This window comes from Furipterus horrens, unplaced genomic scaffold (assembly GCF_987537825.1).
Source record: "Furipterus horrens unplaced genomic scaffold, mFurHor1.1.pri manual_scaffold_15, whole genome shotgun sequence".
NCBI classification, from domain to species: Eukaryota; Metazoa; Chordata; class Mammalia; order Chiroptera; family Furipteridae; genus Furipterus; species Furipterus horrens.
In genome coordinates this window covers 14,516,269-14,530,359 of record NW_028327185.1, presented here as the reverse complement: position 1 = coordinate 14,530,359, position 14,091 = coordinate 14,516,269, and the positions used below count along the sequence as shown (strand labels likewise).

The 14,091-nt window shown below is 39.1% G+C and overlaps 1 protein-coding gene across 6 annotated transcripts in view; it reads right to left on the bottom strand.

The window, feature by feature from the left end:
* The window catches only part of RGS7 (regulator of G protein signaling 7), a 300,375-nt gene that overhangs the window by 91,755 nt on the left and 194,529 nt on the right, over window positions 1–14,091 (bottom strand). For 5 of the 6 annotated variants that reach the window (XM_090263548.1, XM_090263551.1, XM_090263546.1 and 2 more), the window contains exon 4: window positions 6,498–6,548. The exons of the other annotated variant lie outside the window; for it this stretch is intronic. In XM_090263548.1, coding sequence (XP_090119674.1) covers window positions 6,498–6,548 — 51 coding nt within the window. The remainder of the gene's footprint in view (window positions 1–6,497; window positions 6,549–14,091) is intronic. 6 annotated transcript variants of the gene reach the window in all.

The following is a 14,091-nucleotide window of genomic DNA, read 5'->3' as shown; positions in this document are numbered from 1 at the left end:
ATTTTAGTATTTTCCTTAACGGTTGGCAAGTCTAATGGGTAATATGCAAAAATTTATCCTATCAGGTAAAAATGAGAGTGATCACAAAACTCTGGGGCTGGTACTTAGAGATGTGTGTGCCGGCCAGAGAGGAAACTGGCCTCCTCAGGGGGGTACCTGCTGCATCTCTAACAAGACATTGTGTCGGCATCACACCTGGCACGTTGGCACAAACGCCAGCTCCACGTCTTAGCTTTGCGCTCACCTACCATCTGTACAGCGAAACTCACACTCTTTGAATTCATCTGAAAGTGTTCATATTCTGGTAGCAAATGTATCTGGTGCTGTCTCTTCGCTTTCCGATCTACCATCTACCGCATGCCGTCCCCCTCTTTTTTTTTTTTAAGATCAAATAACACACATCAAGTTCTCAGCATCCTGCCTGACATGGTCGGTGTTCAGTACATGTGAGCTCTCTTGTCTCCTTCCTATTTACAGGAATTAAATAGGAAGAAACAAATCCAGTATGACGCCTGGGGGGGGGGGCACTCCATTAATTAATGTCACTGTGTTATAGTTCTTCTCTATTGTTATTAATAATATAGCCTTGGTGGTGGGAGAGGAAGGCAGCCAGAAGCCAAAACCAGAAAGAGCCTCAATCAACAGGAGAGACAGTTTGTGGCTGAAACCACAAGAGACGGGCAGAGTGTAACAGCCTTTACTCTGGCAACAAAATCTTTGACTTACGTGCTTTGTGAAGACTTTTCAGGATGTTCTGGGTTTTGAGTTGTACAGGAGTCCCTCTCTATATTGCAGTTCACTTATCACGGCCTCACTGTATCATGGGATTTTTAAAAATATTATATTTAATTGTTTATCGTGAATTTTTTGCTATATTGCAGGATTTTGCGGTACTGTATACATATGTTGTTAAAGTTACGTAGGTTTAAGAGTGTAGAATATGTTTAAGAACATAAGTAGTGTTTATAAAAGTGTGGAAAAGGTTAACAAGGGAGTGGGAAAGGTTAATAAGGGAGTGGGAACGGTTTATAATTGTGTGGGAAGGGTTTATAAAGCCTTAAAATATATATAAATACTAAAATAAGTGTAAGGTTCCTACTTTGCAGATTCTCACCTATCGCGGGGGCGTCTAGAATGTAATACCCACAATAAGTGAGGGAATACTGTCTGTAACTGCGGAAAGTGGTGGAATAATTATATTAGTCAAATGACAACGGCAGTCTCTTCTTCTATTATGAAGTATGGTGCTTAAATGCAAATGCGAAATCTAAATAAACAAACAAATGAACCGAAGAGAAAGACACGCAGCCGGATGACAAGTTAAATGAGACAGTTGCTCCCAGTAGGCTGGGTGTGCTGTACTTGCTGGCATTGATTACCGTGAATAAAAGATATCTAGTTTAAACATTTGTAGGCTTTTCACTTTCTACCTTACTGGAGTCTTCCCGAGGAGCAAGGGCCACCAAAGAGAGGTTCCTGGTGATACCCACTGCACAAGTCACCATGATTTTTACAAAACTGGGATACGAATGTAATATATGTAAAAGCAATTACTTCTCTCTTCTGAGGAGGAGCTAATGATGCGCTGAAATTAATACATAAAGAAAACTGTGGCTCTTGCTCATGTCACGGGAAAGTAACAAGAACAACACATACTCTTTCCCGTGTACATAACGGAAGCTCTGGCAGCAGTAGCGGGAAGATGAGTTAGGAGCAGTTGCCCAAAGACACGAGGAATGTATTAATATTTTTTTTTCTCCTTTAGGCATTATTTATAACAGGAAGCGTACATTTGCAAGGTGCATGCTTGGGTAATACCTATTCTCTTGAATGAGGTCAAACTAATCAATCTTGCTAGAGCTTATGTGATGGCTGCAATCTGATTTCTTGCCTGTTTTCCTCAAAGTATTAAATGATGCCTTAGAAATCCAGAAAGTCTTCGTTGAGTGGTTCCCTAGACCCGGAGCAGTAAATAACAAAGGGGTCACTTTATTTCTTCATATCAACACGACAGCATGCAGAATGGATGATAATAGTGTGTTTTTATGGGCTCAAAAGGGCCTTGATGATAGAATGTTTTAAATGCTTCTACCTCCCCTCCACACAAGTGAGGCTGTTGTTTCAAACAACCTGAATAGCATACACATTAAAAATCTCTCTTTTGTAAACCTTGAATGCATATGAGTTGAAATATGTAGAAAACAGCACTAATAAAAGATATGCCTGGGTGAAATAGGTAAATATAACACCAAATCTGAGGAAATCAATTACTTTATTCCAAAGGACACTACGTAATGGACCATCCAGTCAGGTGGGGGCAGACTCCTCTCATCACTGCCAACCCTTTACGGAAAAGCAGACTGTGGGCCTGAAACATTGTGCAAATAAGGGCAGACACACAGGTAGAGATGGGGAGACCAAGGTTTTATTTCTTTGACCAGGTTTTGTTGTGACTTCGGGCATTCATAAGTTTGCTCAGTTGATGTTCACGTAAAATGAATGAAATGTCTGCCAGGTTACTCACGCTATTGTTATGGTCACCAGATGAAATAATCTACTTAAAAATGGTTTGGAAAAGCACTGAGTGCTTTGCAAGTCCAAACCATTATCAGGGATAAGAAGACATTCTATATTTTCTCCATTCTGATACATCCTCATGATCCTCAGGCTATGACTTCTCTCACAGGCACCCCAAAGCTTGGAAACAAAGGCAATTTGTAACAGAACTCTATTTATTCATTCATAGAATTTAGATGACTTTCTTCACAGGATTTGTGGCAGGATTACGAGACAGATGACAGAATCTGTATAATGGTGAGCATAATGGGTTGATTAGTTCAGTGACAATTAAGAGAGTCAATTCAGCTTGATCACGTGTAAGCAGATAATCTCGTTGACTTGTCTGAATCTCAATATTCACAGGTAGTTTTATAAGGCACTGCTAGAGGAGGAGTTTTTGCAACTATTCAAAATTGATTTTTTTTACCCTGGATCCATATTTATCCCTATTCTTATTCTTTTATTTTGATTTTAGGCTATTTCTTTTACACTGGGTTTGGTTTAAATGAAGAACAATTCATTCTGAATTTCTTTCTCCTCACTTCTCCCCATCTATTTAGAAAAGTACACACTGAATCATCCTAACCTGTCACTTCAGTGAATTCCCATATTAAAAAATAATCCAGTTATCAAAAGCTCATTCATCTTGGCGCTTCAGTCAATTTATGGAGAGGATGTGTATCGTTTACCATTATATTGTTTAGATTCAACTAAAGTAATAGACCAACACATGTGAAATAAAAAATAAAAGATAATAAAATTAGGCAACAAATTGAGTAGCATCAAATATAAATATTCTTGGTGACTATTCAGGGTAAAGAAAAGCCAACAGGAGCTGAATTATGAAGAGAAGGCTTCATGAAATAGGTTGAGTCTGAATGCTAGTATAAAAATTGCATGCACTTATAAATAATTCAATTTAGTTAAATGTACTTGCAAATGTTCAGAGTTTGAAAAGAGTTTGACCTAATTAAAATAAAATCAAGATTTTGGCTCACCTGCATGTTGACTCACTTAAGCTTCACAAAACACAAATCACTTTACTAATGAAGAAGAAAAAGAAGAGAAATCAAGTAATTGCTTAATTCCCCACAGTCAGCAAGTACTTGAATCAGGATTTGAGCTCAAGTCTTTCTGTAGAGCTCATGATTCGTTTTCACTGCCAGGATGCCTCTCAAGGAATACTGGGATCTCAGGAAGCATGGGCTGATGGAAAGAAGGGGAAGAGTGGAGAAGGAAGGGTGCCACCAGGGATCACAGAAATGCATAGCATTCTTTGATATCCAGGGGTCATAGTGAGATTCTTTTAAAAATCGAAGCTATTAATAAGACTGAGAGAGTCTTAAGGTACCTCTCATCTTGGTTGGCATCACTTCAAGAGCTTGGCAAGGGTGGCCCTTTCAGTGAGAGGCAGCAAGGGTTACAAATGAGCAGGATGAGGCCAACAACTTATTTGAGTTTGTCAATAATTTTGTGAAGAATGCAAACTTTATTAAAGCTTTCAAATTTAACCAAAATATCATCTGTAATTAATATGGCATGGTATTAGGCCTAAAGCATGCTTACTAAGAAAAAAATAAACATGTTCTTGAGGATGAATTTTGCAAACCCAGGCCGAAGGATAGTAGGATATATTATGAAAGGGAAGGTTTGAAAATCAGAGAAAGACATGCATGTTCTTGGATAGAAGACTTGACCCTGTAACTGATCTGGAAAAGACAAGAAGGAGCAGGATCGAGAGGGAGTAGATCAGGGTTCTATCTGGGTCATGTTGAGGCTCACCCTTCAGGAGGGAGGTGACATAGATATCAGATAAATGAGTCTGGAGCACCACGGAGTGGTCCACATGAAAGCTATCCATCTGCATATGTCACTTAGCAGCATGTGCATACGGAGAAAAGAAAGGTACCCTGGGGAGAAATCTGGACATGACAACATTCATAGGTTATCTGGGGAGTGGCGAGCCATTGCTGATGACCGAGGGCCATCTGCGTGGGCAGTGAAAAAGAAGAGAAGCCAGGAGTGTGACACCCCGGAGGTCAGACAACAACATCACTCAAGGGCGGTGGGCGGGAAGCTCATCCTGATTTCCCAGTGGCTGACCCAGAGCAAGAATTCAGAAGGTATGTGTTCAATGAATGAAAGCACCAATAAGTAATGAAGACATTAGTTTTTTATAAAAATCTAAAATGTGAAAATGGACTCCAGGAAGAAATAAAACAATTTTTAGACTAATCCTGCATGTGTATTATATGAATATTAAATGAATATGTATGTGGAAACATAGCTAAAAATCACCCTAAATTCTAACTACAGGCCCAAGTATAGCTTTATTTTAAATGAGTAATGCAATGTGGCCAATTAGCTAACAGTACCAAAATGTCTAAGAAATATTCAGCCAAATGTGCACTGAATTGCTGTCACAGAAATGAATATCTGTTAACTACTCATTAATGAAATATTGAACATTAATTGTACAAATAATATGGATTCATTGGTCTTGGATAAGACCTTGAGGATCATGCAGACCTCTCCCCTGTCTCCAAATGGGCCATTGGAACCTGCTCGACTTGCCACAGAATCCTCTTTCAACAAGTTATTGATATCTAGCACTTCCAATAATCTCCAGAGGTCTTCAAATAACCACTTTACCACCAAATAAAACACCAGATGTTTGACATGAGTTTCTCTCTTATTTTTAAATATTTTCCAATAATTTATAGGATTAAAATTAGACCTGGCTTTACAATAACTATTTAGTCACTCTTTATGAGCAGCTCTAAATGGTCTCTATGATCAGTTTCATCCATGCAACTATGAAAGTAATTTTCATAATACCACCTATGTTCTTGACCATATTTAATTAGAACCATGCTGCCAGATTGATTCATTTTCTATGTGTAAAATTGGTTGTATCTTCAGAATAATCACTGATGTTCTTTACATTTTTAAAAACCTAGCTACCGCTTTTTGCTCTGTAGAGGGTAAATTAGCTCATAAAAAAATAAAATAAAACAACCAACCAAACAAAAACTAATTTTTCAGCCTGTTATAAATATGACTAAGGGATATGTGTGGTCCTCCCCAGATATGATTGATTTTATCTTTATATATACCTTCAAATGAAGCTTTGAAACATCTTCAAACTGTTAAGCAAATAAAATCAGTTTTTATACACATTATAGCTATAGTAATATCTCATGCATGAATTAGAAGCAGTAATTGTCTTAGTAGCTTATTAATATCTGTATATTTTCCCTGCTTCTCACACTGTTGCTGACATACAATTTTGGTCTTAACTTACAAAAAGTATTCTCTTGAATCAACTTCATCTTTGAGCAATAATATTCTTTGCAAATCAGTAGTTTCCTCATTACCAATGATTGTGCCAATCTATAGGAATTTGTTCTAGGCAATGCAAAACTGTTTCCAAACTCTGGGAACTAGGCTAGTACTGCAGAGTAGACATAATACCCACCACAGTGATGGGTCTGTGATTTAAATAACATCATTAAAAATAATCATATGGGCATGATGGGAAGTAACATTGTTTCCAAACCTCATGCAAAAATGGAGTTAAGGCAAAACTATAAATTAATGAGATTTATGTGTTTGATGAAGGGTAATTTCATTACTTCATGATCACTTGCTATAAGTTATTTGTTCAATTATTCATGCCATGTATACAGTTCATTCATTCTAACAATCACCAATCATCTGAATCAAATTTTATATAATAGAATAGAAACATGTGAAAAATTGTAAATATATACTAAATAAATATACATTGACTACCATAATACCTGTATAAATGCTACAAGCATAGTTAAGTGTAATTATAATTTTTCAGGTTTGCTTGCTTATCATATTAGCCCTGAGAAACATACTTCTTAAAACCACAAAAAATAATTTTATCAATGGAAAAATGATTTATTTACCTGGATCTTCTATAGTTAAGTTCTTTATTAACCACTGAACAATGTCTGACCCTAGAAAAAGAACAAAGAAAAACACAAATATATGTGAACATGTGTCTATATATTAACTTAAAGAACTTTCAATTTTGGGCACTCATTAGTAAGAATGTTCCTAACTATCACAGTAACAGATTAAAGATCAGCCATATACGGAGTACAGCAAACAGTGTGAGTACATCATTTTTCTTCAACGAGCCAAGGAGCAAACTAGTAAATTATTAAATATGAAAATTTTAAACACGAAGATTTAATCTACCAGTAGTGAATAAAGTTCATTTGTTCATTGAATAAATGTTTATTGAGTACGAACTTTGTTTCAAGTACAACTCCTAGCATGGCATGACCATGTTGTCAGTCTTTGAACACTACTGTGTGTGTCAAGCTTCTGTGTCTTTACATAACTTTTCTCTTTGACTGAAATGTCTTTCCACTTTTTTCAAGACTCTCAAGATTCATTAACGCAGTCAAACTTTTCTAGACCCTCACCTTCATCTATTGAATTTACAACACCCTCCTCAGAATCTGTGTAGTTCTGACCACTCAATGTTTGCACAGCTATTTTCATACATAGTGTTGTCGTTTTATGTAGAAACTAGACAGCCACATTCAAGAGAAATGAACATCCCAGGTATATCACTCTTCTTACTTACACTTTCGTTTCTTTTTTTAATTGCTGTTCTATTACAGTTGTCCCAATTTTCCCCCACTGCTCCCTTGCACTGCCCACCCCTGCTCCCACGGTCAATCCCACAGAAAGTGAAGGGTGAAGGTTTTCACCCTTCAGCCGATTCACGATGCCGCTGGACTAGAAACCTTGAGTTTTCATCGAATTCCCCCACAGACCGAAGTGCTGAAACAGGTCTCTGATGTTGTTTTAATTTTAATACTTGTAGAGTATCCCCTCACTTATCGCGGGTATTACATTCTAGACGCCCCCCCGATAGGTGAAAATCCGCGCAGTAGGAACCTTACATTTATTTTAGTATTTATATATGTTTTAAGGCTTTAGAAACCCTTCCCACACACTTATAAACCGTTTCCAGTCCCTTATTAACCTTTCCCACTCCCTTATTGATTTTTCCACACTTTTATAAACACTACTTATGTTCTTAAACATGTTCTGCACTCTTAAACCTACGTAACTTTAATATATGTATCGTCGTCGTCGGCAGCCGTCCGTCTTGAGAGACGATGGTGTAGCTTCTTAAGAGTCTATGCACCGCCGAGAATGGCTGTGCAGTCCGACTCGGGAGTGACATGGTATCTGTCTCCTCCCGTGTTGAATCGACATCTTGCAATGACGCTGGAGTGTCCTCCCCAGTGAAGCTGAAGCTACAGAGCCTGGGCAGGGTGATATGGAGGGTCTGCTGTTGCCCATGCAGCAGACCCCCCCTCTCTTCGCAGCTGAAGGGTCCAAGGGAAAGACGGAGTCAATACAGCTTGGCTTCAGGTGCGCCGCAGGAGTTGCCGGTGTTGACTACAATGTCAAACCCCCTTAGGGACTCCGGCTCCGGATATATGTATACTGTACCGCAAAATCCCACAATATAGCGAAAAATCTGCGATAAATAAACATAATATTTTTTAAAATCCCACGATACAGTGAGGCCGCAATAAGTGAACCACGATATAGAGAGGGACTCCTGTACACTGAACTAGTCCAGGACCTTAGCCTTTCCATGCTGGATAATATCCAGGAGAAATGTTGAACACCCTGCCTTTTTTCTGACTGTCCACATACACTGCCAGCTAGAGCTATCCACACGCAGAACCTGCACATAAGGTTCACATATACACACTATATATACATATATATATGTATCTACACACACACATATACGTATTTATATAGATATATCTGTATATAATATGTTATATAGGTATATCTGTATAATATATATCATATATAATATATATGACACAAAACCTTTTTAAATATAATATATGAGGACCTCATAAGCAATGGAAATGTTACAATTGAGATCTGTATCTTTTACAGAAGTAAAATTTTTTTTTTTACAATTTCTGTTCAAGTCATTAATGAAAACTTTAGCTCTTAATTACAATAGTAGGGGCCCAAATATTTCTGAGGCAAGACATTAACTTTTACAATATTTCTCTTCAGGAAAATGACCAGACTCTTTTCACTTCCCAAATACATTGGACAAACCCTTAAAACCACAATGACACAGTGCCTGCATTATGAATATATTTTATTTAGTGAATACCATAATCCATGTTTTTTAGGAGGATGACTGTTCTAAATATAAGACATTCTATCTAAATATCTGGACAATATTTTTCCCAATATTATTCTTAGTTCCTTGAAATAAGCACATGATGATGTTTGTCATCATCATCATTAAACAGTAATAATGAACAATGAACATTTATTGACTTCCTAAGGAAGTCAATTCTTTAAAAATGTTCAAAGAATCTGAACAGCCATTTTTCTAAAGAAGACATACAAATGGCCAACAAGTATATGAAAAACTGCTTAACATCCCTAATCATCAGGGGAGTGAGAATGAAAATCACAATAAAATTATCACCTCACAGCTTTTATTATGACTATTATAATAAAGTGTTTATGAGGATGTGAAGAAAAGAGAACCCTTGTATACTGTTGGTGGGAATGTAAATTGGTATAGCCAATAAGAAACATTCCTGAAAAATATAAAAATAGAACTATCATATGATCTATCAGTTCCTTTTCTGGGCACACACCCAAAGGAAAGAAAAATCAGTACCTCAAAGAAATATCTACATTCCCGTGTTCATTGTAGCACCATTTACAATAGCCAAGACATGGCAACAACCTACGTGGGCCTGACAGATGAATGGATAAAGATAATGTGATACAGAGAGAGTCATTGTCTTGACATTGTCTTTCACAGACCAAAGGGTTTTTTTAAAGATTTTTTAAAATTAATTAACTAATTAATTAATTTTTAGAGAGACGGGAAGGGCGGGAAAGGAACATCAATGTGTGGTTGCCTCTCACACACCCCAACTGGGTACCTGGCCTGTAACTCAGGCACGTGCCCTCACTGGGAATGAAACTGGAGACCCTTTGGTTTGCAGGATGGCACTCAATCCACTGAGCCACACCAGCCAGGGCAGAAAGTTTTAATTTTAATGATGTCCAGCTTATCAATTATTTCTTTAATTGATTGTGGCTTTGGTGTTGCATCTATAAAATCATTGCTATACCAGTAGTCACACAGGTTTTCTCCTATGTTACTTTTAGGTTTGTGATTCATTCTGAGCTAAATTTTACGAGGGATGTAAGATCTGAGTCTAGATTAATTAATTTATTTTTTGCACATGGGTGTCCAGTTGTCCCAGCACCCTTTGGTGAAAGGACTATCTTTGCCCCGTTGTATTGCTTTTGCTCCTTTGTCCAAGATCAGTTGACTAGATTTATGTGGGTCTATTATGTTCCCAATAAATTTTCTGCTGGCTTTCTTAGTGCTCCTTCAAGGAAAGAAGGGGTTGCTGTTTCATTACTGTCACGTGGGGGTAAAATATGACAGTGCAGTGGGGGTAGCCTGGTTACCCCAGGGTGCTGGTGAAAGTCCTGGCCCTCCACAAGGCTCCTGGTGGCACCCCAGTGGGCAGTGGTGGGGTGTCTTGTTCCTCCTGCATGGGTATGACTTTTCATTGACATTGTGGAAAGGACCGCATTACTGGCCAGTGGGGATAAAATCACCTGAGAAGTGTAAATCAGTTCTGAGTGATTTAATGGGGTTTTTGTGTGTGAGAAACTGGGAATACCAGAGGTCCTTTGAGCTCCACAGTGAAGGACTCTATATGGACCTGCATTTTAAACCTTTGGACATTGTACTTTCAAGAGAAGATGTCATCCACAAACTTTTTGAGTGAGAACAGGCAGCAGCAGCCAACACTCTGGGGACAGACTGATGTGTGACAATAGGGACAGACTGACGTGTGACGATATACCCAGAAATGGGAAGTAGATACCTCTGTCACCTTTATCACTGAACAGGCATGCTGGAAGGCATACTGTGAATGGTTGCAACCAGAGTCAGCAACAAGGAATGACTGGAAGGCGGAAGGATTGAGTCAAATAAAAGTCAAAAGCTGAAGAGTTAAGTGAGTGCTATGGGCTGAATTATGTCTCCTAGTTCCCATAGGAAAACCTAACCTTTAGTACCTGAGAACGTAACTGTATTTGGAGACGGGGTATTTAAAAATGTAACCAAGGTTAAATAAGATCATTAAGGTTGGCCCTAATCTAAAATGGCTGGTGTCCTTATAAGAAGAGGAGGTTAGGACACAGATATATGCAGAGGGGAGACCATGTGAGGACAGGGAGATGTCCCCATCCCAGCCAAGGGGAGAGGCCTCACCTGAAACAACCCTGCAGACACCTTAACCTCAGACATCAGCCTCCAGAACTGTGAGACAATACACTTCTATTGTTTGAGCCAGCCAGTCTGTGGTCCTTTGTTATGGCAGCCCTAGCAAATGAGCAGAGTAAATGAGATGGTGTTTGGGTGGTGGCTAGAATAATGCGACACAAGTTTCGGTGTGACTCTGGGCTTGAACATCTGGAGTGATTACCCTGTTGGTCTTATGAACGAGTATCTGACGGCAGTAACAGTCCACGGTCTGGGTGGCTGTGGTAGAGCCTTCTATAGATAAATAGTCACAACAAAACACACATTTAAGGCAAAAACACTTAACAACATATGCTTTCTTGTTGCTAACTCAAACACATCAGGAGGAAGTCTCAGAGGAATTAAAAACCCTGCTCTGTGGTATCTCTCACTGGTAGGTTCAACACCCAGAAAGCAACAATGGCTGACTATCTGTTATATGCAAGAATGTGACTGCATTTTAGGACACTATATTCTGCTCTCCTCCCTAGAGGAGAAGGCCAAGAGGCAGAAATTAAATTAAAACTCACAGACCACAAAAGCTTGACCTCTCTTCCAGAAATGCATTCATATATTAGTTAACATTCATGAGACCGGCCCCTTTGTGGTTTTGTGACTTTCAATTAATGTCTCGCTCGGCCACTGTTCCAGTTTCCTGCTGAGCATGTCAATGGGTCTCATCCGGGCTTCTCAGCATCTAGATGTCCTAGCAGGGAAGACGGGCAGACAGGCTCCTGTGGAAGAACTGATGGGTTCCATCAAAGGCTTGACCCTTTCATCAGAATTACTGCCTCAATGTTTCTTCCTACACGATGTAGCTAGCTCCTATGCCTGGAAAATGTGTATAATGAGACAGTTTCCATAAACCATGTGTAATCAGCACATAGATTCTTTTGGCCTCTAACCAGAACTATATATGTTTTAACTAAAACTAAATACACAACTCTAGTGATATAAAAGGAAAATTTGTTTTGTTTCCAGCAAAGCCTCTAAAATAAAGCTGAGAGTGGATGCTCCCTTGAAGAGCTACACCTTTTGGGTTAGTCTAAAAAACATGAAAGGCCTTTGTTGGTTTTTGTCTTTAGAGTGTTTACGTTATGATATTCAGCATAAAGCACTGCTTGACTGCCACAGAAGGACAGAAGCCATCATTCCAGATTAATCTACATAGATTTGGGGCTCCAAAGGCAGAACAACACCTGTACCACTTCCCTCCCCGTGTCATGGAATGGCCAGTGGCAAAGTGGAGCAGCCTCAGTAGAGAAACAGTGAATTTGACCATGTTGGCCTTTGAGAAGCGAAAGAGATCCAAAGAGTTCCCAAGGCCCCTCAGTGCTGTTCAGGGTCACCCGGTGAGAATTATGTTGCCTGTGAGGGTCCTCTGCAGTGTGGAATGTGGGAGTGCAGTCCCAGACACAGTGATGGTGGCAGGAAGAGGGGTGTGTGTAATGATGACCATGCGCGGAGGACAGGCCACAGGCTACACCAATGCTGGAAAACTGTGTGTGCATCCAGGGCACTGGGCATGACATGGAGACACAGGAGCGCAAGACTCCCAGCGAAGGCCCGCAGGAGTCAGAGGAGCAAACAAGGACCAGAGTCGGTGAGTGGTCCCAGGTCTCTCTAGCAATGACGTGATGTTATATAACCTATGCCCCGACACTGAAACGCCATCCAAGGAGCGGAAAGGAGGGCAGGGGATCTGGGAAGCAATGTTACCGAAGTGCTAGCAAGTCAGCAGGAAGTGACAGGGTGAGCAGGAAGGGATTTAGTTATATGAAACAGGCAAGATTCAGCCACATATGCAGTCTCCCATTCCCAACCCTTCACTCATGATCAGAAATAGGATTTGTGAAGGAGTAAGGGTCAGTTATACAGAAATAAAAAGATGTATATTCTGCCTGCCCTTGTTGCGTTATGATGACTCACTTCAAAAGCTGCAATGGAATTTTGAAAGGGAAATTCCTCTGCATTTCACAGCTCAGAAGGCTTGACTGACAATTGGCTATTCCCTGCACCTCAGATAATCCAGCTCAAAAAATGAGCCTCTTCTCACTCATGCAAATGATCCTGGTCCATGGATTTCAGAAGCTGTTACCCTAAAATGGACCGATAAAGACATTACCTACAGTGTTACAGTTCCTCCGTGTTATGCTCTAATTAACATGTCACTACCACATCATTGTAGTAAGAGACATAATGGCAGGAGGGACAAAGCTAGGTAATGTCACTTCTGAGAGGCAGCATATTAACAAGGACTTTCAGCCTGATAATTTAACTATCCTTCTTAAATCCTGGTCCCAGTGAAATTCCAAGGAGTGAGAGATAGAAAGAGAATGTTCTTTTCAGGTCACCTCCCTAGTATCTGGGCATTAACCTAAGAAATGGTAGTGGCAGGCTGCTCCAGATAAAAGGCTTTAAAGACACTGGTTCTCAAAAAACCGTCTTACCAGTCAAATATCAGATTCACATGACCAAGTCTACATGCTCTCCTTCTTTTCTTTGTGATAAATTCTCTTTTCTTTCACAATCTTACATTGTCTATACTTATTGAGTTTTAAGTTTTTAAATGCGAAGTCTAGACTACACAATAGTACTAAATATAGAAAACCAAATTATTTCATTCAGTGTATTCTCTACGTCTACATCCACCCCTCAATATATGAAACTTGAGACTGTCCAACAAGCATTGTCTAGACAGTACCTAAATGTTTTATGATATTAATCTTGCATGCAGTGTTATCTAAATATCAAATTTTAAACATGAATGGGTCACATAGCACTTTATCAACTTTAAGTTCACTGAACTCTCTATTAGATGCACTCTATTACTTGTTTATAGTTATCTATGGAACTAAATTTTGGTAAGCTCTCTCCACTCATTTTGGCTGTAGCCCAAATGGTGTCACAGGAATAGGACAGCAGGAATTACTCATAAAACCATGTGACTGTACAGCCATTTCCTAAACACAGAAACCACTCAATTCATTGGTTTATTCATTAGGTTCTTTGAATATATTTATTATATTCTAGAAAGTGCCACGATATTAAGATGCTAAAATCACATTTTAACTCCTTCATTGTGGATGTGGATATGAGTGGAAGCAAAAATTATGGAAATATTAGGAAGGAGTAAATCATTCCTGGCTTTG